The 25,229-nt window shown below is 35.9% G+C and overlaps 2 protein-coding genes across 8 annotated transcripts; one reads left to right on the forward strand and one right to left on the reverse strand.

The window, feature by feature from the left end:
- Window positions 1-8,905, forward strand: LOC113043147 (activating transcription factor 7-interacting protein 2-like). Of its 6 annotated transcripts, XR_003275674.1 has the most exons (14): window positions 765-912; window positions 1,019-1,110; window positions 1,736-1,867; window positions 2,083-2,169; window positions 2,318-2,397; window positions 3,978-4,030; window positions 4,121-4,179; window positions 4,389-4,431; window positions 4,527-4,573; window positions 4,666-4,729; window positions 4,830-4,888; window positions 4,976-5,515; window positions 8,277-8,398; window positions 8,776-8,905. XR_003275674.1 is itself a non-coding variant. In XM_026202377.1 (12 exons), the coding sequence occupies exons 2-12, from the start codon at window positions 1,021-1,023 to the stop codon at window positions 5,375-5,377; spliced, it is 1,116 nt and encodes a 371-aa protein (XP_026058162.1). In that variant the 5' UTR covers window positions 1-383; window positions 1,019-1,020; the 3' UTR covers window positions 5,378-8,714. The 6 variants fall into 6 exon arrangements, 4 of the variants coding, with proteins under 4 accessions (XP_026058162.1, XP_026058172.1, XP_026058156.1 ...); XR_003275673.1 differs by having other exon boundaries at window positions 8,277-8,905; XM_026202377.1 differs by lacking the exons at window positions 765-912; window positions 8,776-8,905 and adding an exon at window positions 1-383 and having other exon boundaries at window positions 4,976-8,714.
- Window positions 8,906-9,009: 104 nt separating this feature from the next.
- Window positions 9,010-23,357, reverse strand: LOC113043171 (epithelial membrane protein 2). 2 transcript variants are annotated; one of them, XM_026202398.1, is made up of 6 exons: window positions 23,199-23,357; window positions 14,349-14,511; window positions 11,849-11,963; window positions 11,618-11,714; window positions 11,169-11,309; window positions 9,010-10,289 (listed from the first exon to the last, which is right to left on the reverse strand). In XM_026202398.1, exons 3-6 carry the CDS (start codon window positions 11,924-11,926, stop codon window positions 10,120-10,122), a joined length of 486 nt encoding a protein of 161 aa, XP_026058183.1. In that variant the 5' UTR covers window positions 11,927-11,963; window positions 14,349-14,511; window positions 23,199-23,357; the 3' UTR covers window positions 9,010-10,119. The 2 variants fall into 2 exon arrangements, with proteins under 2 accessions (XP_026058183.1, XP_026058179.1); XM_026202394.1 differs by lacking the exon at window positions 14,349-14,511 and having other exon boundaries at window positions 23,199-23,356.
- Window positions 23,358-25,229: the final 1,872 nt, after the last annotated feature.

The raw sequence follows: 25,229 nt of genomic DNA on the forward strand, positions 1-25,229 counted from the left end.
CATAGACAGTAAAAGAAACACCCCCCCAGGATCTTGTGTTCTGCAGTGAGGACCATCTCGCTCCATCAGGGAAATCCTCGATTACTCCTTTTGTTCCCCACTATCTACTCACTTTGGTTTTCAGTTAATTACGATTGGATGACCGCTCTGACCGAATCGTTTAGACCAGATTTGTGAACCATAGCAACTAATTCACTAAAACGATTCGACTCAAAAGAACCATCCATTCACAATGCGGGCATTGATAATGTTACCCACTACCTTTCGTAGCGGGACTTATATTATTTAAAGAAACAGGAAATCCCCTGTAGGGACCATACACACTAAGCTTATCAGTAGCTAGGACGCGTTCGACACTCTGTTTAAGTTGGAAAGCAGTGCAGGTAGGTTGGTTTTGAAAATGTCTTTCGTTTTGTTGAGAGGACGCAGAGCAAACGACGTCATACATTAGAATTCGCGGGCTCCGTTTGGAATTTGTTACGCGCGTTGTATGGCAAGCCCAGAGTCAGTGGGTTTTCAAAACGCGTTATACTTAATGTTATTTGTGGTGATAGAAAACGTACCGATTTAGTAAGCAATATGGATTGTACATTTCAGTGTTTAAAGTATTAGTGGCGTCGAATGGAGATACGTTTCTGAACAAACGCCGTTTATCATAAGTGAGGCTAGAGATGTCGTAACTCTTGTACACAAGAGAGCTTGTTGTTTCCGAAAACTGTTAAAGAACGCCACTTCCGGGTTTGTCTGATTCATTGTGTATATGTGTTTATGTATAAAAAGCACAAGATTGTCATCGATGACATGATTTGAGCCAGTTGTCTGTATTAGTAAAGATAAATACAATGGCTACGAATGAATCTAGTTTTCTGTTTTATCTGAAACAAAGTACAAAATGTAATGTTTACATTGAAGGTGGTAATAGAACTAATGCTTTATTCCATCTCATATTTGTTTGGTTTTCATCATGAAATGTAATGATCATTCGAAATGAAATGAGCTTTGCATCTGTACTGCTTAGGTATGAAAAGGTCCAGATATGAAGACGACTCTGGCACAATACACTTGGTTCAGGAAAGTGGGCAGAAGGCGAACAAGCTCCCTCGATCCGAGGCAAGTTGTCTTTCAGTTCATGAGCTGTTACTGTAAAAGTGTATTTACTTTCTGAAACAAGGCGTTTTCTCAAATGATTGGACGTTCTTTTGAATTAAATTATATTCTGTCAAAACAATTAGCAACCAAAAAGATTTAAAATGCAATACAGCATCACAAAATGTGCATCACCCTTTTTCAGGCAACTAATATAAAATAAACATGGACATCTAGGGTAAAAAGCATGTACATCATGTGCATAAAATGAAAGCTTATTTATTTACAGTATGTCGTTTGATATAAGTATGGTCAGGTCTTTTACTGACTGTATTCTGTTCTAATTATTACATAGTTACTTTTGAAACTGCGTTATTGTACTGTTTTTTGAGGTTTTTACTTTTTTGTTGTTGTTGAAATATTGTACGGTCTTCAAAACAGTTCATTCAAAAAAGAACATTCTGTCATCATTTACTCACCCACAAGCTGTTCAAAACCTGTATCAGTTAATTTCTTTTCTTTATAACAAGGAAAATGGTACCCATTGACTTTAAATTCAATATTGATCATACAAACCAGCTGTACACTTGTGTGCATGTTTCCAGAACTGCGTATGATCTCACCCTATTCATAACCTGTTTATTCATAGGTTGAAAAGATGATTTCAGATAAGGTTGTGTCTGCAGTCGAGCAGTCAGACTACAAGATGAAGAATCTGATGGAGAGAATCAATGAGGTGAATGGTGAACCCAAATACGATGTCAGAATCAAGAAACTGGAAGTAAGTGACCAGCTTTCCCATTTCTGTGGACTTCAGAAGTTCATTTGCATTTTTAGCTCTCTCTGATGATTTCAATATTGAAATACATTGAAATATATGTTTGTATTAATTCACTTACTAATCCATATTACTGTAGTGCCCTGTCAGTATGGTCAGTAACCACAATACATATTGTCCATGTTATCAATTGGTGTTAATTTTTTTTTTTTTTGCAGGCCCATGTAATGAAGATAAAACGAAGGGGAGATGCCATATTTGCATATATTAGAAAGTTCAGATCCTTGGGGATTTCTCACAGTCCGGTATGAACTAGATTATTAGATTTATTTGTAGAACAAAAGTTTGAAAATAATAATAATACCAAAACATTTATGAATCTGACTTTTATTGTTGTAATTATAACTCATCACTGTTGCATTTTTTTTTCTTTCTTTTCTTTTCTTTTAACAGTCTCCTCCTTCTTTAAGTCCTCCTCCCATGCAGCCACAGCAATGCATCTCTCCAGCTGAACTAATAAACAATATATCCAGGTATTCTGGACATATAATAAACTTCATTCATAATATATCAGTGGCACCAATAAAGTAAAATATGGAGTCTGTAGGCCTTTTGGTGTGGGTCCGTACATGCTTTAATGCTGCAGACTGATGCCTTCCAACCTGAAAATGATGCAGAAGCAGCAAGTCTGCAGATTGAATGACAGTCACTAAAATATTCCATTTACTGTTTAATCAGAAGATATTCTATTAGAATGGTCAAAGGGAATCATCTCAGTTGTCCCCTGTTGTCCTTTTTCTTTTCGGTGAGTTGTTTTTAAAGTTAGTAATGATTCAAGGCTGGAGTCTTGGCACCTTTCCATTTCTTTTCTTTCTCTGAGGTGCTGTATGCCAAATAGCATTTCTTCACTTTCATATGTGAGGCTGTTGCAGTCTTATAAACTAGTGTGATTCACTGGAGAAGCATTCATTGCTGCTTAATATTTGTGTTCCAGGGCCAACAAAGCATATTCATTCAAACCACAGATTACAGCTATTTGTTTTCTTAGCGTCTGTTTAATTGTTGAATCACCACAATCACGATTCACTGTAAGAACTCCAGTGCAATGGACAGAAACCGGAGGTGCTTGGCTTTTCTGTCCCCAGATTTTTCTGTGATGTGAAAATGCTTAAAACAAGAAAATTGCCTTATAGTGATTTAAATGTAATAGTAATAACAAAGAGTTAATAAATATGGTACTAATCAAATCGGCCCAAATGCAGCTCTGTTTGATTGATCTGCTAGAGATGCTGCAATATTAAAGGAGTCCTATCAAGGTTTTTTTGTTTTTTGTTTTTTTACACATTTTAAATTTCCTTTATTGTGTGTAATGTTGTTGTTTAGACATCACAATATCCTTAATTTTAAATTTCCACCCAAGGCATACAGCAAAAGATAAGAGGGAGCAAGGCATGGTTGATTTGCGTTAGTAGTGTATCACCACCATAACCAAAAGACACTGTTTCACAGATCTATTATACTGGTACACATGCAACCTGTTCAACATGTTCACGGACGTAAGCGACTATGTTTATGTGAACTTTGTGTGTTTTTAGCTTAACCTTGAGTACATTTGACAGTTGATGTGAAGTTGACTTCTGGGGACACCTGAGATTTGTATTACTTCTTGTTAGAAGGGGCGTAATAGGACCCCTTAAAATTATGACCTATATCATTAAGCCAATATTAAAATTGAATCTTTATGAAAAAAAAAAAACTTTAGGGATCATAAAGTTATCTACATTATGAAAAAATGGATGTAATTGTATTTTTTATTAATATTATTATTGTTTTTTATTTTTTTTGCTAACGATTTCTTTTATCTGTCCTATTAAATAAGTGTTTTTAATTTTAAATGAGCATTGGGCAATCAAGTTGTGAAAAGATTGGGGATTTGTGAATGGACAATTAATGTATATTTGTGCATTATTATTAATATTATTTGATTATTAATATTATATATTACTATATAAATGTGTTGTTTGAGTGCAGAATTCAGATTTCAGGACTTATTATATATATATATATATAATTTAATATTTCTATTATTTTTTTTTATTATTTTTTTTTACAGAAGTTCAGTCAATGGAGGGTGTTTCAGTAACAGCGCGTCAGTGTCATCCGCAGGTCTTGTTGCTATTATAATTGTTTATTCTGACCTCAAAAATGTTAAACATTTATATTGCACCATTAAAATGATCGTTTTTGCACCAATAGACAATGATTGTGAGATGACCACATTGAGAAGACCAAAGATGGGGTTCTGGCAGAGTTTGGTAACTGTTTCTTTCAATGTCTTATCATTAATCATTACTTGGCTTTTGTTTTTGTTCTTGGAGGATTTGTATTTTTATAGTATTGTAATATGTGGTTCATGTGATTCATGATGACATGTTGAGAATGTGCTGGGGACTATAGATTACCGTTGTTTATCTATGCACATCAAAATGGAAAAAAAAAAAACTCCTAATTTCTTTATTTTCAGAAGTCTAAGAATCAGATTGTTGACCTTACAGAAGAAGACCAAGGTATCTGATCTTAAATAAAAATCCAATGAGGTTATAAATAATGCTCTGTTGTACTGACTGTATAGTGGGCATGATGTGTTTTTGTTCTGGTACAGCAGACAGACTGAATGAAGAGAGCCTGGTTACCCAACTATCGGATCCGGTACACCATCATTCTCTCACTCAGTGTATCTCTAATTCTAGCTGTGCATTTTCAGACTGTTCCATAGTAGTTTCCACATTTGTGCCTTGCAGATATTGGTACCTTCGAAACCAGAACAATCAAAACCCTCAAGCACACCACCTATAGCCATTAAAGGTATGTCTTTGTCATGTGTCTTCTTTCTAAAATTATGGTTAATTGAAGACACAAAAAATTATTTAGGCCTTGTTTTAATGTCATTTTCGTTAATTAACAGAAGAAAATCTAAGTGGTATGGAGGAAGACTGTGTCAGTTCTTCAGTACAGTTGGAAGAGGTATGCTAATGCTTTCTATGTGCTATTATTATCAGTAAGTTTATATCATAACATCCACAACATTCAGTTTCTACCTTTCATTCATAGGAGGACTGGCACTCAAAACTCCATCCATTCCCAGACACTCCATTTCCCAATGAGCTTCCAGTTATTGCTGCCTCTTATAACTTGCCCCAGAAGCCAGTGGTGAAACTAGCTCGGATTGGAACCGCACAAGAACTAGGCATCGCGTGGAACGTTGATCAGAAAGATCCACATGTTGCAGAGATGGATTGCTACTTCATTTATGTTTCCCATGAACAAAAAAATGGCACTTTTTCAGGATGGAAGTGCCTTGGAGAGATCAAAGCCATGCCTCTTCCTATGGCCTGCAAGTTGTCAGACTGTAAAGGAGATAAACGACTGTGCTTTATCGTGGTGGGGAAAGATATATTTGCCCGTTATGGGCCATACAGTGAAATACACACGGTTACACCAGGACAAATGTGATTCTGAAAAATATTTGGAATATTTAATGTTTCAGTTTCTTATAAGATATTGAGTTGGGTACAAATAAAGTTAAAGCTGCTGTTTTTTTTTTTTTCCACTGCAGAAAATCCAAGTTTCAAAAAAGTATCAGAGAGCCATGTAAGTCATTCTTCTTATTTGAATCTCACTAAAACAACAGCATTAAGAAAGAAGCTGCTGTCTTGTATTGTTTAACAAAGCAGACATCATCCATAATAGGCTGCAGTGAAATCTTTAGTACATAAAGCTCAAAAGGGAAATGTATGTAAATGATTAATTACAATTATTTATATAAGCTGGCACTAGTAACTGTAGCAGAATTATATTGCCAACTAATCTGTGCATCCAGCAAACATTGTCGTGGCCACAGACAATACTTTCATACAGTATTAATGCATTAGAGCATGTAGCAAAATCGGAATCGTAAAGGGTCATCGAGTTGTAATTTGTGCACAAGAGTTTTATTAACTACACACTAATGCAAACTAGTCTAACAAACAAACATACAATCACTCATACAGGGGAAAGGGCATTTGGAGATTTGATGGATGATATCATCAGGAAAACCCAAGAATGGAGCTATTGAAAAAAAGAGTCAGTTAACGCCTGAGTAAAACCATCAGTTTATAACGCGGTCTATAGCTTATACTAAACCTCTGTTTCGTTTATTTTAAAGTATGATAACGTGCATTTCCTTGGTCTGGAATGAGCGTCTGGATGAAAAGTCTTGATGGTTTGGAGGTTCAGTGGTGTAGGAGTCGTGATCATGTTTTTCCGGTTTTGAAGGGTGATGAATTCCAAAGGTGTCTTGACTCGATGGTGATTGGGAGTTTCTTCCTAGTGGAAAGTGACAAAAGCAAAAAGAGACATCAGATGAGATCCTAATATCTTTGGTGAATAGAAAGTCAAGGCACGAGGCCTGGGGCAGACTTAGGGGTCCAAGAGATTTCTAGCTCACATACTCTTAACAGGAGAAAGGAAAGCAGATCAAGAGAGGAGATGGAACTGTGTATGGGCTTTTTAAAGTATTTTTAAAGAGACAGTTCACACCTCTCAGGATGGGCTTGTTCAATGAGAAAGGCTGAAATTCCAAGCCGGAGGAAATTACAACCCTTTGTGAAAACATGGCAATTTGGAAAATGGAATTCAAGTGGGGGTTCAAAAGAAGAATCTTCAAGATTCTTAGAATATTAATGTATTGCTTATGTAACAACTTATAATATACACTCTCATTCATAGATACTAAACTTGGTAGGATTACATGTACAAGTAGTTCTATCACAAGCATGCATAAAACAGTATACAAGACAAAAGGACAATATACAAAAACAGTAACAACATACACAATGACCTGAAGTATATGTGTGTTCATTCAAAGAAAGTTTTTTTTTTTTTTGCCATTTTTATAGCAGTATGTCAGACATGTTTACATGTCTTGCTGAGGTGTCGTGGTTGCCATGGCATCCTCCATCTAGTATATTTATTGGCTGAGGGGTCTGTGATCATTTGTTGATTTACTGAATAATTGATTTGTTAAATCGAACGAAAAATGGTGTGTCTGGTCCAGATGCTACAAAACTGATTGTTATAGTTTAACGTACATGGCAGAAATCCATTTCTGAGACAAGATTTGTTTTCTGTAATGACCACATTTGAGGATTCTACTTCATTCTGCTATAGAAATCAATATAACACTATACCAGTCATTCTCAAAAATGTCGACTTCTGACTTACAGATGTTAAAGTTATGAATTCTGTTGAGTTCTATTCTCTGCCTTAAAAGGTGATGACATTATAATGCGGTCAATCGCAAAAAAAAAAAAAAAAATCCCAACTATTAAAGGAGTCATGAACTGAAAAACAAAATTTCCTTTAATCTTTTGACATATGACAGGTCAAGACTATGGCTGAGTTCGATATCGCATACTCAATGAGCAGGTACTTAATTACCTAACTTAAGTACTTAATTATCGAGTGCTAAAAGAGTATACGTACTCCAAAGCCAAATCTCGTTCAGTATGAATGCAAACTTCATCCGCCATTGTAGTGTTATTAATATTTAGGGTTGATTAAAATTGTTACATTTTAACTCTTCTAATATGACCCACAGTTTTATCCTTAAAGATATTCTATTTTATTATGAAAACCCCAATATTGTTGTTTTTTAATATGTTGTTAATTTCTTTTTTATGTGCAAACATTTTTTATATACAAGCAAAACTGGCTTATTCCCTGTTTTTCTTGTTGAATTTAAATCCCTTTGTTTCACCCCTCAGCTTATCAATAACAAAAACAACAAATGTAATTTTTCGATTCATTATGGTTATATGAATATTACGATTATGCAGTGTTGCCTTTTTTCTGTTTCCTATTATGGTTGCTCGTTGTTAAAGATAACCATCTTTCCCTGAGCTTGTATGTATTTATAAATTCTGCAGTAATAAGATAAGAGGGACTCCACAACCATATAGTATGGTTTTCCTCAGCGTTTGCAATGTCTGCACAAAAAAAGACATCGATCAGCTGCTTGAAGATTTTTTCCTTTGGAAAAGACTGTTTATATTATACTCAAAAATGCAAGAATTACTACTTAAAATAAGATTTCCCCAAAAGTGCATTGCTAGCCCATCCAACTCCTACAATAATAATGATAAATGCTGACAAATAATTAATACATTTTATATATAATGTTTGTAAAACAAGAAAAATGCCACCGCTATGAATACACAATGGACAAATGCAGCAAAGGATGCAGGACAATCTCGTTGGACGACCTGTAAAACAATTAAAAAGAGTAAAGTGTTTTACATCTCTTGATGTCAGTTTTACATTTCTTGCTAAATTTCATGCAGATTTTTGCTTCATTAATTATGTGGTGTAGAGGCTAAACCACTGAACTGGTCAGCAGAAGGATGCTGGTTCTTCACCACCGGTGTGTCCTTCAGCAAGGCTCTTTACTCCAGGTTGCTGCAGGAGGATTGAGGTCCTTGTGATAAGAGCACTGTGAGTCACTTCTGATAAAACTGTCTGCCACATGCAGAAATCTAAATGTGATTTTTGTAAATCCTTTTTTGTGTCTCAGGCACAGTCGCACAATAAAGCTGCTTATTTCTTAACATTTATTTCCTACTACTACTACAATATAAATGCTTACATATATTTCATACAATTTCTATTTTAGGGGTTTTGCCTCTTGTGGTAAAAAGTGAGTGCGTGTGTGTGTTTGAGTGAGTGTGTTTGTCATTGCTGTGTACTTTTTTCTGCATTGTGTCAGATTTGTTTTGTACAATATCATATAAAATCAGTCATTTTAACATCACATTGTCATTTGATTTCTGTATTAGAAGTTACAAAATGTTATTACTTTATTTTTGTTTCAGGTTCTCCCCTTTTTCAGGCACTTCTGCATGTTTGTTTTTACATAAGAAAACAAATGCAAAACAGTAAAGTCAAACCATTGCTTTGATGACAAAATGTTATGTATATTATGTAATAAATAGTTTGACTAGCTTTTCTTTATCATATGAAATCTTTTGCATGACAAATTTCTAGTGGCATATTTACTGCCATATTTTGTATACATTGTATACATCACAAAAGAAAGAGTCTCCATCTGGTTGTTATTGTAAAATGCATTTATTTGATTTAAAAAAAAAAAGAACAATATTGAGCCCTTGGTGGGGATCAATCTCCAGAAACAGACCTGACCTGAACAACTAAGCAGACATTTTAAAAAAAAGCTGCCATTGTGGTTTCATTCCCATTACAAAAGCCTTCACTAATATTCATTAACACCTTCTGAAAATTGAGCATTAAAAAACATGTTCACACCTGTTGATATAATACTTCATTACAAAATATATAAACAGCAACAATGCAGTTAGTCTTAATAAATACAGCTTAACACTTTTGCCTAAATAATATATAGCTAATTGCTTTTTATTCCATAGCAGATTTGAGGACGAAATGATTATATATTAGACATTAAAACTGAAACCATCGGTGTGCTTCACCAACACCATTATCTTAAAGTTATTCGCATGAATATGAATTAAATCCCAAGTGCCCTAATCAAACACAATGCCTAAAAAACTACAGATCGGTACTTATGTTAACAGTGATTTCAAATTAAATGCTGAAAAAAAAAAACATGCAATGTAATTAGTCAACACTAAAAGACTATTTTACAAAAACAAAACAACAACAAAAAAACACACACTAAATACAGGAACACATCATGCCACTAATATTGATAATTTGTTCAGCTTCAAGTATGATATAGTGCTCAGCAAACTGGCAGCCCCATATTTTCAGATTTTATGTTTAATTGCTTTTCCACAGGCACATGTAATGACCAGGAAACATCACACTAGCATGTTATTTTCTACACACTAAGTGTTACATCATGCATTATGTATGAATACATGTTGAGCCCATAGTGGTTCCATGTGTAAAATATGTCGTATTATATCCCACTCTTGTATTTTTTTCCATTCCCTATTTTATGTCTCTAAGTCACAGCACTTTTTCATTTTTAACTAAATTATGCAACAGGGGTTAAAAAAAAAGTGACATACACTATGCATAAATTTTAATTAAGTTTCCAGTATGCAGTGATTAATAAGATGATCTACTTCATTCAAACAAAAACAAGTATCATTCCAAATAAAGTCTCTTGGCTAAGACTGTAGCTGGTGGCAGCTAGTGAGGTGGTGTGTTGTGCTTTATTTGCGTTTTCTTAGCACTAGATACATAAAGCCACTCAGCAGCGTCATGGGGAATGCGACCCAGGCCACAACAAAGGAGTATCCGTAGTCTCCTTCCTTAAAAATCTCGTCTTGGAAGTTTAAGTGCTCTGCAGTGTAGATGGATGCACCGGTCATCACACAGAAAGCTGTGGGAGGGAAAAAAAGGGGCAATTTACAGTTGGTTGGTTGTATTTATGATACACAGACAATTACATGACACATAAAAAAATCAAATTCAACAATACAATATAATAAATACAAACATTTTATAAAATTAAACATTTGTATACAAAAAAAAAAAAAAAGAATAAAAAAGTTCACCCAAAAATTCTAATCTGAGACCATCCAAGATGTAGATGAGTTTGTTTCCTCATTGGAACAGATTTGGAGAAATTTGTTGTTACACTGCTTGCTCATCAATGGATTCTCTGCAGTGAATGGGTGCCGTCAGAATGAGAGTGTAAACAGCTGATAAAAACTTCACAGTAATCCACAAGTTATCCACATGACTCCTGTGCATCAGTTAACATCATTTAATCGTAATCCACTTTAACACTTCCTCAAGTAAAAAAATCCATTCCCTGTTGTCCTCTACCACCACAACATTCACTTAACAAGTGTGGATTACTTATGGATTATTGTGATGTTTTTATCAGCTGTTTGGACTCTCATTCTGATGGCACCCATTCACTGCAGAGGATCCATTAGTGAGCAAGTGATGCAAAGTTACATTTCTCCAAATTGGTTCTCAATTTGTACTTGTCACAAAAATGTAAAACGTTTTCCTGTGTCCATCTTACAAAATAAGTGTTTCAAAGCTGGGACAATTTACAGATTAAAAACATGACATGAACATTACAGTACAGATACTTCAAGGTGATTCAAGACCCCTCTTGACCTAAGATTTTGTGTAATGAATGGCTGATTGTAACTTTTCTTTGTATAGTACATAGAGAGTAACTAAGAAATCGCAATCATACTGCTAACTATGATTTGAAATATATGCTGCGTGGGCAGGAACTCACCAGACAAGAGCTGGATGATGGCTGTGAAGACAAATCTCTCTCCCTGCTTCAGACGGAAGAGCTGAAGGATGAAAACAAAGAAACCCACACAGCACAAGATCGTAGCAAGTATCATGGTGGCCTGGATAATCTGAAGATAGGCTAATAAAGAGGAAGAGAACATGACAGGTTTATTTGTCAAAATTTTGAGCAAGAAATGGCTGGATATTATATACAGTATATGGTGGAGTCCTAAATTCACTGTCAGAAAATACTTCTATTTAGCATTTTCCTGTATTGAACACATCCAAATACATTCATATACAAATGCAAACAAGGTTTAATCAATAAACAACTTTAAACAATACCATTAACACAAGCATTCATACTGTACACCATTTTGTTCAGACCAAAGTAAATAGTAGTTATATTTGATTTAGATTTTATGACAATCAAGGCTCAAGGCTTACCTGCCTTATCCGTTGCACTGTTCGGTATATCATAACAATTTGTGGAGTTGCAGTAATACCAGAGATCTAAGGTGTAACCCTTCGAAACCCACCATACCTTGAAAAGATGGAGAATATATTGTATATATGTGAATTTCTTAAATAAAACGAATACAGTTGTTATAGCAGTACATTTTACAGTTGATTAAAGCGGACTAATTAAAAAAAAAAGACTAATGAAGATCAACTTACATTTCTGATGGTTGCTATGAAGAGTAGTATTGCAGAGGTGATGTGGAAGAGGATGATGAAGGCCAAAATAATCAACATGGCTGATGGTGGAACTGAAAATCAAAAGCTGGAGTATCTGAGGGGGGAAGAAGATACAGAAATATAATAATCCTGTTAAATGAACACGAAGCTTAGACTGAGAAGTGGAACTGTTGGTTTCTGCTTCTCTAGATTCAGTGGCAAAACCTATACTCTTATTCTGCACTTTGACCTTGGAAGAATTTGTATTTGTATTTTTACACCAATGACAATAAATTAAAAGATAAATATTATTTTTTAATTATTTGGTAACACTTTACATTAAGGTTTCATTTGTTAATATTAATTATTAAGTACATTTCATAAATTAACAATGACAAATGCATCTAAAGCATGTTATAATCTTAGTTAATGTAAATGTGAAATTATTACCAATACATTATTAAAAGCAAATGTTGTAGCCTATCTGTTAATATTAAGTAATGGACCCAAGGAAACATAAATTAACAACAATCAAATGTATTTTTTAGTAATCTTAACAAAGATTAATAAATACTTATGCATTGCTCATTTTAAATAATATGATCTTATAGTGTCACCAATTAATTATATTATTAGGAACCATTTCTGATTTGCACACTTACTAGACATTGCACCAATGATACAAACTGAAATATGATCAAATAAATGTCATACATATTTAAACACGCAAAAACAATACATAGCCAAACAATTTCATTTTATTTAAGAAAATGTTTTTAGCATCGAGTTTAAGAAGCTACATTAATTTTGTTTGATTTCATCGATCATTCAAGTAGAAAGGAGCCAAATCTAAAATGCTAATTTAGCTTCCCATGATTCACTGCACTACAGCCACATACAGACAGCCTATACATCTCAGCCTGTATACACCGAGTCATTTATAAATGGCTTTTTCCCTCTTCACCTTGTATAGTATGTGTGAGTTTATACTGGAGATAAGAAACTCGTTTTTTGGACTGAATTGCTTTCATGTTCAGTTCTTGAGGATACAATAAAAAAGACACTACAAAAAAGACACTACAAAGGATGATATCACCTCAGCACTATGTCGAGTATCAAAGACAATGTTTTCCTCCTTTAAAACATGCACATCTTCCTAATTTCCTTGTTATGCCGCTTATACACAACCAGACCATCAATAACTACCTTTTAATTAAGTTAAGTATGAAGTTGTTTTGCTCCAGGTGTATGAATCTGATCTGAGGTGGTGCTACTGAGACGGTGTACAAAATAACCTGGACATCCTGCTCAACTTCTCCTTTGGTGTTGAAGACAGAAAGTCAATACAGGTTTGGAACAAAAAGTAGAAACGTACATATAATGGCTTTCATTTGTGGGTAAACTGTCTTTTTAAGAAGGGATGTGGGAAACTGGGCGTGGCATTTGGGCAATGCAGAGTTTAGGCGGGAAAATGGTTAAAGAATGGAGCTCAGCTTAAAGAAAGCAAAGAAACATTCCCAACTACAGCACACAACTGAGCCAGAACGATTCAGCCAACACAGTCATATTAAAGGAAAGCCAGGAAGCCAGCCTCAGTTCACAAGGGAGACACAATAATTTGGGAGGATACATGATGATGCTCGTCTAGTACAAGTTTCTCAGAGCAAAACACAGGTCTGAAAACCTTTTTTTTTTTTTTTTTTTACTTTCACAATTTCTTCTAAGGTCAGGGACGGTACTGGGAACAAAATTGAGCATAGGCATTAAGTGTGAGAATGTTGGTCATTTATTCAGAGCCTGTAGTGGAAATCCTCTAGAGCCCTTCCCTACATTAGCTGTCTGTCTCTGTAGAGTTTAAAGTGGGAGGCTGGTCTCATTAAATCATGTGTACCGTGTACTCGGTCCACACATGGTCTTAATTTTCTCTTCAGCTGCCTTCCTCTGTTGTACTGAGAGGCGTAGAAGAGGAGAAAGACCGTGAGACCAAAAACTCAAAACATGCTGTCCAAAAATCTGTGATCTGAACTAGGACATGTGTTGAGCAGATGATTCTATTAAAAACAAAAATAAGAAATGAATAATAATAATAAAACTTGAATATTTTAATCATGCATTTTTGGAGACTGAAGCTCTCAAGCTTGAAAAAGGATGCAAAGACAAAATAAATTAAGTAGCTAGTTATAATGAATCCAGATTACTTAACTTCCTTAATAAAGGTCTTAAAGTTAATGCTTTTTTTCATCATCTTTTTTTTTCATCTGAGATCAGTTTGGATATCTGCATTTCTAAGAGCTGTTGGGAGGCGCCTGTTAATGCTGAAATCCATGATGGCACAAATGTGGCATTTAACACAGAGAACCCGTGTTTTGTTACTAGAGGCTCTGTGAATGGTGAGAAATTGAGGATGAAAATTCCTGTCGATGGTTAAGAAGTGAGGAAAATGGAACCCTTTGACTAGACAGAGGCCCACCAAACACAGAATACACGAGGAAGAACATACTGGAAATTGTATGTTGGCTGCACAGAAGGATAATCCTCTGTACACAGTCCCCTCAGGCCTTTTCCGGAACAAAAGATCTGCTGTAGAGGTTCACCGAGGCAAACAGCAAGCGTGGAATCAGCTTCACGGGTGAACCACTTCAGCCTTCACAGGAACTGTGTACCTGTAATCATCAGAAGAGGCGATAACACAATCACAAGGGTCTTAAAGGAATACTTCCAGGTTCAGTACAATCTAAGGTCTATCGGCAGCATTTTGATTATCATACATTTTTGTAAAACGTTGATGCAATGTATGTGAAAAGTGCCAATCCATAAACTTTAAAATATTAAAGGCACAACCTGTAAGATTTTTTTTAAAGAAAGTTTGAATCCAGAGAAATAAACAATTTTACCTAGTGACACTGACAGTGTCCATAGTGTCATTGTTTCACCTGCCAATGACGTCATAAGCCCTCGATATCCGGTTTTGTATTGTAGAAAACATATGGAAACACCAAAGACGCTTTAATATGATGTGCATTTTAAAGGGGTCATATGATGCGATTTCAATGTTTCCTGTCTCTTTGGAGTGTTACAAGCTCATGGTGCATGAAGAAGATCTGTAAAGTCTCATATCCAAAGAGATATTCTTTATGAAATTTAAGACTGCCACGCCCTCCTAAAGTGGCTCATTCAAACACGCCCCCACATGTCTACATCACTATGTGGTAATATTTGTGTAATGCCGCCCAAATGTTCACGCAAAGAAAGAAGGCGTGATTTCAGTAACCACAGTTAGTGTTGAAGCAGCCATGTCAGGGAGACGCTGTGTGTATCTAGGCGAAAACAAAAGCACTTAATTTGGCCTTCCGAAAGTAGAAGCATTTAGGAATCTTTAAGATTATTAACAACAGAACAGCAACACATTTTATGGACGACCGTTTCATGACCGTCACATAGTGGAGTCAGCTGTCTAAACCATCCGTGGCATGTGTAGTGCAAACACATACAAGCTTCATAACTGTGTCTGTCATGCGACTCTGTTTCCCTTTCAGGCTTGAACTGATGGTAAAACTAAGCACATTATCAACTGCCTTTACAATTATTTTAAAAGATGAAGCTCGCGATTAAAGGGGCATTATAATTCCGACAAGTGCTTGCAGTGTTCGGCCAATAACAATGTACTGGGTCAGTTGGCCAATCAGAACAGACTGCTCTTGTCGGAAGGAGGGACTTTGTAGAAAACGACTCGTTTGAGAGAGGCAGGGCATTGAGGACCTACAATAATGTACAGTATTTGAATTATTTTTTTTTTACATTAAAGCATCAACATATTCTGTTACACCAAATACACAAAATAATGATCTTTAAAAAAGCATCATATGACCCCTTTAATAGAACGATGATGACCGCATAGAGTAGCATTATAACAGAACTTTAAAACGTATCTATTAGATAAAACAGTGCTGCTTTTTTCCCCCACAAACGCATGACTGTAAGGAATGGGAGCGGTCGACTGACGGAATTAAAAGAGCACTTCGGAGTGAAACAATCATGGCCGCCATATTGAAGGGTCGTTCCAAACCAAAGTGCTCAAAACCAGCCACTTCAAATGGCCCTTCGGAATGAAGGATTTCGAAGGGTACAACTGATAGACACTTCGGGTTCCCATGATCCTTTGCGCAGATTCTTTGCATGATGACGGCGCCTCCATGTGGGCACATGATGATGACGCAGAAGGGCACTTCAGAAACATTTGTTTGGTCACCTACACCCTTAAACCCTTGAAAAGGGTAGACCCTTTGAAGGGATAAGGGCATAGGGATGAGCCCTTCCAAATGGAACGCAGGGAAAAAAGGCTCTGCTGCTTTTGAGTCATGTGTCGTGCTCGTTCAGATGCCTCATTTCGCTCATCCTTCTTCATTCTACTACGTTAATAAAACATTGGCTTATCCATGAACATGAGTCCCATCGGATATATACACACATACACATTTATAAAAAAATACATATACAATTTATGTTTTTTACATTATAAGAGTTAAACAAATGTTACTTTTATAGCTTTTGCTGATTTATTTTGATTCATTTTGTGGCAATTTAGTTCCCCAAGTCCTCTGATGAACTGCCACTGACCACAAAAACAATTACAAAGCTCTTCACTATAGTGACTATCCTGAGTTGTGACATCAAAGGCAACAGATACTGCACAGACAACCCAACAATTAATCCCATTTTAACTGTGCGTCATTGTTTCATCTACAGCATTTAAACAGAAGCAGCATGACCTCACAGAAAGGAATGTTCCTCAGTAACATGACGCAGTCAAATATCCATAACAGATCATTGGCGGAATCCAAAAGATAAAGTGTTTTATGAATTAGGTTTTGTGCAAATGTTTTGCTCATGAACTTCAGATAATCCAACATTTAAATGAACCAATAAATGATGACAAAAACATGCAAATGGGAACTGCAGAACACATAACCACCCAGTTTGACCTAACCTGACCTTAACTATCAATGCTGAGCTAGAGGGAACACCTCAAAGTAAATGAGGGATACAAGGGGGAATGTTTTTGTGTGTACGTTTGACATGGCCTGCAGTTTCAAATGTCAGCAACAAACTATTTATGGGTTGTTTCGGAGTCCCAAGACCAACTCACACTCTGAGATCTGAGACAATGCAGATAAAAGGGAAGAAAAACATGCAAAGGATCAGAAACGTGAAGAAATTATAATGCACAGAAGTTAGTGTGGAGTCAATCCATGCACGCCTTTTATTGTAGACATCCTTCACTGCCAGGATGAAAAGAAAGGGGCTAAAAAGAACCCTTTTCTGAAACAGCTGTGAAGCTGTGAAGGTTAACAGCCATGGATAAACAACATGTTCATCTCTCAGCAAGTGCTAGGCTTTCTCATAGCTATAAACAATGATCTAATTAAGATCAATGCATTCTCACAGACTCATTTTCATTGAAGCACTCGTGTTTATCCTGTCAGGGACAAGTGTTTGTTCTAAAATACAGCCATAAATTAAATGCAGCCCTGTTCTTGCTCAATAAAGTTAAAATTAGGCATGAGCAGCTGAAATGTGCCTGCTGGGCCCCATCTAACTGATTACCTAACAGGCCTCTTAACGTTCGATGGCTGCAGTTCACACAAAGACATCACGATAAGCATTTTCACACATCCCACCATACAGCATATTTGATCTGTAATCTGGTTTAGGTTTGCAATTCACTAGAATGATTTAAAGTCAATTAAATGTGAAGACCTCCATCACATGTCTTTGGCATGTCTGCGGTGCTTCCTTCATGTGATCAGAATACTGGTCCCCCTTTTTTTTATACCCACAAATCTCCATTTTTTCCATGAATAACATCACACATTTTATAACATATACAATGTTAAATCTTAGGTGTGTTAAATAGTTCACCGAAAAAGTTAAATTCTGTCAACATTTACTTACTCTCATTCTGTTCAAACCTTTTCAGCGGAACACACACACACAAAAATAATAATAAATATAGTACATATTCTGAAGAACATATGGGTCCAATTTTTTTTAATATAATTTAATATAAGTACGAAATAATTGACTCTGGGCCATTGAATTATTAGAAAAATAATGCACACCAGAGGAGTTGACACTTGGTGATGTGCCCGTTACACCTCGGGTGTGCATTATTTTTCTAATTCAATGGCCCGGAGTCAATTATTCCACTTATACTATGGTTACCACATGGATTCGTCTGGTTTTTGTTCTTAAATGGCTATTATTTCTTCTGCATCTCATCCAATGCCATTTTTGCTAGCTCCAAAATGTCATTAAGCTGGTAACAGAGGCTTGAGCCGTTGATAGCATTCTGATGCAATTATTAATTAAGTTACACAGAGAAAATGAGAGAAAGAGAGAGAGAGAGAGAGCAGTCAATTTTAAGAAAGGGATGAAGTTTATACGGACTAAATGTTTGGAGAAATCCAGATTCCAGCATACATCATCAGAGAGAAGTCTGTAATTTCACTGGAAGAGCCAATAATTAAAATTGTATATAAAAGAATGAACAAGAATATGTCTGAATCAAATTCATTTACACCAAACTACACTTACACCAGTGAGTCATGTTTGAGTCAGTTCAGATAGAAATAGCTCTCCAAATTAACAAATTCACCTTACATTTACAGTGTCCCAGGAAATGAAATTATACAACTCTGAACACACACTGACAATCAAATCTATCATTGACATCTCTGATTATATTTTACTCACTGTTCAGCCACTCTAGTACCATTGGTGCATGTGAACTAGAATGGGAACACACAAGCTGCTAACTTTGGCTCTAGAAAACTTTGGTATACAAAGGTGTTCATGGTTGATTCAATGAAGTTTAATGTACAGGAAAAACAAAGCTTTATTTTGGGTATCATCTATAAGCCACACCCAGTAAAGCAAAAAGTAAACAAACTCCCAGCGAGAATGAAGTATACAGTGTAAGAGCTACTTCTACAAAGCCTTAAGGTCCCTTTACACAACCCTGAGGTTCTCCACAGATATTTCAACACCATACTGGACAGTTTTGGCACAAGGGACTCCTCGTTTTGTAAAAGGAGTGTATTTTGGCAAGGCACATGTGTTACTGCTGCAGCTGATCTCAGGAGGAGCCTCATTCACACACTGTAGGGTCCCGCTCGGCTCTCGGTGTGGCCTGCTGGGTTGAAAGTGTGAAATGGGTTCTTATAGGCTTTCATCTCATTGCTATGATTCTACCGCAGAGCAACTGTGCTCAGGTGCCACAAGCACTGTTTTCACATCACATTCCACTGATGACATGCCGCAAGCATGAGAAATGACGCCCACATGGATCTGTCAAAAGACACGCTGCTGAACCCCCGCAGCCACATCCAGACAACCCCTCTCTCTGAGAATCAGGACAGCTGTGTTTAATGCATTAACACACAGTCCGGATTCTCAGTAGCTCCTTTGATCTTTCAGCAGGGATGAAGAGAGAACTATTGTTACTCCAAAGGAGTTTCTTGTTGCATCCAGTGCACTTAGCAGCCAGTTTTAAATCTCAACTGTGCTAAAGCCACAGACAAGACAAGGGTTTGTTTTCTGTGTTAACTGCATTTATTTGATTAAAAATACAGTAAAAACAGTAATTTGTAAAAACATTAAACATTTATTTAATGTCATTTTTTTGTCATGTCAATGTTTTGATCAAGTTGCACTGTTGCCAAATGAAGGTTTACATTTATTTTAAAAATGGAAAGCCTCTGTTATTGTAGGAGACTCTTCTCATGCCATGTATAGTTCTTTCCAGTTACTTCCCTCTGGCAGATGGTATAAAGTGCCTTTAATATAAGAAGGCCTTTATCCCAACTGTGATTAACATTTTAAATAGGATATAAAAATATTTTTTTGGTTTTTAAGTGTTTTATGATGATTATTTATATTGGTAGTGTGTTTAGCCTTTCGTTTAAAAACTATTTTCTACCTAGAAGATAAAGGTTTTTTTTTTTTGTTATGTTTTTTTTTCTTTTTTTTTGTTCTTTTTTTTTTTTTTTTTTTTTTTTTTTTTGATTGTACACTATTTCTAGGTCGTTATTTTCACAGTTACTCCCTCCTGTTATGAGGATTTATTTTCTTTTGCATATTAGTTACATAATTTTTTATAATAATTTGCACTACACTTTTCAATACTTCAGTTCATAAAGTATAAGACTGTAAGTTTTAATATGAATTATCAGTAATAAACATCAACATGAATATGATCGCTTTAGTCAAGCACCCTCCCACTAATTCTCCAAATGACTACAAAATGCAGTTTATGTTTGAAAATTGACCATTGAAATGCCACCTTAAGGCATGACATACATTCACATGAGCACATCCCCCTCTTGCCTCTTAGTGCATGTCTGTCAAGGAGACCCTGTTGTTTTCTTCCTCTCTTATATTAGTAAGGAATGTGACTGTTTATTGCTAAACATGGTGCTGTGTTTGTGTTTGAAGCTGGTGTGGGTTTCTGGTAAGACTGGTAGCGTGAATAAGAGTGTTTTTCATAAGCTAATGGGACTTCAGCAATGTCACCCTTGTGCACACTTGGTTATCAAAATCCACAGCAACATGTGCAATTCATTGTCTCAATCTGAAAAACATGAAAACATGCAAACACCCAGACTCAAAGACTCAAATTGGTTTTACATTTCACACATTTGCCAAGCCACTGCGTCTGTGACTATAGATAGTCAACCTGTCAGTGGAGATGAATGAGTTTCAGTGTTATTCTTTGTGTAACTGGTGAAAACAAAAAAAGATTACCAAGCCTCGTATCAATGGAAATCATTTTTTAATCTTATTTGACAATTATTATGTTGCTGAGAACACTCCAATGATCTGATACTATCTTCTGAATGCTCACCTCACATTAGTAGTTCATGGCAAGATTAAAGTATCTGTAATGTTTTGTCACCATTTTGCTGAAGCAATAATAGAGTTTGGACACAGCTCCCTGTCCCTTACCATCACCCTGCAACTACAGTTCAGAATCCAGTGGTCTAAGTTTCTTTTTGAATATGAACTGACGAGTTAAAGATGAGTAGCACGTGTTTGCATGTGGACTGTGTACAACACATGTTGCCCACGTTACAAATGAGTTTGCAGTGTTTAATATGATGCAATAAAAAGACTGGGGCTGCAAAATAATGACAGAAAAAGGCTATTGATGCACAGAAAAACAATCATTCAGCTAGACCAATCTAGTTTGACTATGAATCAACAAATAACTTTTATGAGACGGTACTTTTAAGTGAATCAAAGCCATACAACGTAACCAATTTTGCATGATTCATCAATAAATGACTCCTATGAGACAGTTCTTTTCAGTAAATATAAAAAAGATTGACCAATGTACCATAATTGCCAAAAAGAATGACTCATGAGTTTCTTTCAAATAATCAAGTTATCCATTTGACTCAGTCTGAAACTTTTTTTAATATAATTTACTGCATTAGAAGAGCAACAACGTCTTTCATTCACAAGCAAGCAAAATAGAAATGATAAACTAAAATATACCTAAATGATTCAGAATCAAATCAAATGGGATCCAAACCTAATCAAATCAGAAGAGTATGTATGGAAACAGTCCAATGGTTTTATTTTGCTTTGAAATATTGTGAATATCAAGTGGATGTTTATTCACATGCTGTTCTGAGTCATTTAGTTTAGTTTACTGATTCAAACTTTTTCCTAATTTACTGACATTTCATAAAAGAGAGAGAGAGAGAGAGAGAGAGAGAGAGAGAGAGAGAGAGAGAGAGAGAGAGAGAGAGAGAGAGAGAGACATGATTTTGGAGTGCAGTCTCTTACAAACACTGAGGGGAACACAACGCCGCCTGTAGCTTAGTCACTCTGAGCTGGATGTGAGGGTTAAAAAAAGCATCCAGAGCTTTGGCTCAGCCAAAAGGAGAGGCATTTCCTGATCCAAATGTTGACAGCATAGTTTCTAATGAAACAACCCATCCGCAAACAAAACCCACCACCTATTCTCTGGAAAGCCCTGCAAGCTGCACATTTCTGAGTGGCATCAGTTCTGCTAGATCAATCAGTGACCCAAAACAAAAGAGAGAGAGAGAAACTGAGGCTGGAAACAACTTGGTCAGTAAGCAACTGGCGGTTTGGCTTTTGATAGGTCGGTTTGAATTATGGCACTCACTGTGGCTGTGTTTGTGTTGTAAAAGCAGAGCAGACGGGCCTCCGGAAATCCAGTGCAGTGAAAACGCCTGCACCTCATGAACACACTTCACACTCCCCACCCCCAAAACTGTCCCATGAGCAATACGTTGGAATGTGCCACTGAGAAATCACTGTGACTGTCTGTCTCACACACACTCAGCTGAGTGAGATAAAAAGCCACACATGCAAAATTAATCAAATATACAAAAAACAAGTTGTAGGAGCGATGCTTGGCCTTGCACAAACTATCACATCCACTATACCCATTATGCATCTTTTTTGTAACGCCTACATACATTTTTCATCTACAACTTTGAACATGATTATTTCATAAAAAAAAGAAAAAGAAAAAAAAAACATAAAATATGTACCACGTAACATTTACTTATTCACTACAGTTAGGAAAGTTAGGAATATATAAACTTTTTTTTTAAAAGTTATATTATGTTACACATTCAACATTTACACAGGGTAGTTTATATAATATATACTCATTTTTTTCTCATATACAATTATAAATCACATAAAAAAGTAAGATTTATGAAGTATATATATATATATATATATATATGAGAACTTAAAAAAAAATACTTCAGCCTATATTGACAGATGAGATGCTTTCACTAGGGGGCGATATGGGAGACAAAGTTGGTGGTACTTCATTCCTAATGATTTTAAAATGCAAAAGCGCCAAACATTTGAGATTTAAATACAGCTATATTGTGTTGTTTTCAAAACTTTTATTTTTCTATTGTAAAAAAAAAAAAAAAAACCTGAAGCCAAACTGGATTCTCCCACTAGCTTTAAAGTAGATTGAAAAATATAACAAGTAAGCAAAACGTATATTAAGAATAATAAGTCTAGTAATAAGTATACGCTAGTGATTCATCAGTGAAGCATTATCGCCAACGCCCCTTTCCTGACAAACTCTCTCCTCTTCAGTTTATGTTTTCAGGCAATAAACGCTCGAACACATTAAAAACTAACGCTTGTTAGCCAGCAATAAATCAACTGCCTTACCCCAGCCAGTCTTTTCTAGACATCAAAGATGCTGTGATCCTCTCGAAGAGTTTTATGGCTCACTTAATAACTGTCTGCATGCATGTAGAAAAAGTAACTTATGATTCACACTCACCGCTGTAGAGAAGCCTAAAGGGTCAAATATTGTAGAGTTTGGAGAGGGCAGCCAGATGTGGAGATGAAGTGATGCAAGTGTGAACGTGACTGCAGGGTAAACGTAGTAGTAGTGAAATGAGGAAAAAGTGCGCGCTCCTCCTCTCCAAAATCCTAAACAGCCCAGAACTCTGGTTGGGTGTGGTCTGGAACTCAATATGTGCTGTGCTGAGGAAGGGAGGGAGGGGAAGCTTTCTGGAAGCATGAGGTGTTATGACAAAATGCACAGAATTCATTGTGGATACATTCTTTTAAATCATGACAAGGTTTTCTTTGACTACAATAGTCAAAAACATCATGTCATGTCTCTACTTTTCCTCTTATTCTCAAGTGATTTCGAAGGAGAGTGTGAAAGATTTAGTTGGTGGTTTCTGTGTGTCTGTCTATATGTGGTTCTCTGTGGTGTTGAAGAAGACCAAGAGTGCAGAGGAAAGTCTTAGCCTGTTCCTGGCGGGAACTGAGAATGAGGCCAGCGGCAGGAAGACTGGAGCAAGAAGATTTACTCACAAAGGAAACGGCTTTGTCCCCCAAATTCAGCCTCTGAATGCTCAGCTACCCCTCTCTTATTCTTCTAAACAGCTGCTTCTGTGAAAGTCCAGATATAAAATATCTGCAATATTTGTAGTTAAGTACATACACACATAGATAGGCACTATGTATCTATGCATTTGTAACTCCACTATGCATATTTATTATGTAACAGAGCTATATTGATATACACCACTGTTTTATGCCATCTGCAAATATTTGTCTATTAATTTCCTGTGTGCTCCTCCCTTTTGCATTACATCCTCAGGATTCTGGCTCCCTGGGTTTCCTGAGTGTGTGTATGTGCGTGTGTGTGTGTGTGTGTGTGTGTGTGTGTGTGTTTATGAGATCTAAGCTAGTTGACTTTATGACTGGATTGATTGTACTTTCCTTTCAGTAAACAGCTGTTAATGTTACAGGACATGAAGAAGTTACATGACCAAATATATATATATTTATATATATAAACCTTCATTTTATAGGAAAATCAGATATCCAACACTATTAAATCCTAAAAATGTACAGTGAGATTCTACATTAAAAGTAAGTGATTTAAAGTTTGTGAAATGTTGAAAATTAAATAACCCCCATTAAAAAATAAAGATATGAAGTAGAGAGGAAATATTTAAGATTCTTCACTTTTTGTCTAAGTCGTTTACACAAATATGCAACACTAACCTTGTAAACACTTTCTAGATTTCTCTTTTTGCACTAAAAGTCCTCATTCTAACCCCTGACATGCCTTTATCATCTATGGGGGCGGGGGTCAGAAAATTCTTTGCATGCCTGTCCAAAGGACTGTATAAGGTTTGTCATAGGAAAGCAAATCTTGTCACGTTCTCAATCAATGATTGTGCTTATTTACAACTTGAAGCATCAGGCATGTATTTTATGCGATTAACCCGGTGCCAAAATTCTGTGTAAAACACCATTCTAGAAAAAAGAGTGAGTTTCCAAGCATGCAAACTCAATGCATTCTTCTTTTGTCATTCAGCTGTCATTTTGTGTATTCTGCAGTGATTACAGAGCTATGCTCATGCTATATTGCTCATGCTATATTTACATCCACAGTGGCTTTTGATGTGCCATTGTTCAATTAAAGACGGCAGAAATACAACTAATAACCTTTGGAAAGCATTGCCAAAAGAAATTCCTATGAGCCGTTTTTACCCACAGCCCACATTTTGTTGCACAATCCACACAAAAACAAACAATCCCTATGATCACATCAAGCAGATGAAAACTTTTTTTTTTTTGCCTGCCTTGCAAAAATTCAGCTGTGTATGCTTTTGTTGACAAAATTGTTCAATCACAGAAGAATGTTAAAGGTTCTGTTTTACGCGCTTTTTTGAAGCTTTGATTGTGTTTACAATGTGCAATATAACGTATTCATGTTTCGCGTGTTAAAAAACAGTATTTTTCACACAGTTCACCTATCTGTATACTGCTGTTTTCACTGTCACAA

The sequence above is a fragment of the Carassius auratus genome, chromosome 3, assembly GCF_003368295.1.
Source record: "Carassius auratus strain Wakin chromosome 3, ASM336829v1, whole genome shotgun sequence".
NCBI lineage: Eukaryota > Metazoa > Chordata > Actinopteri > Cypriniformes > Cyprinidae > Carassius > Carassius auratus.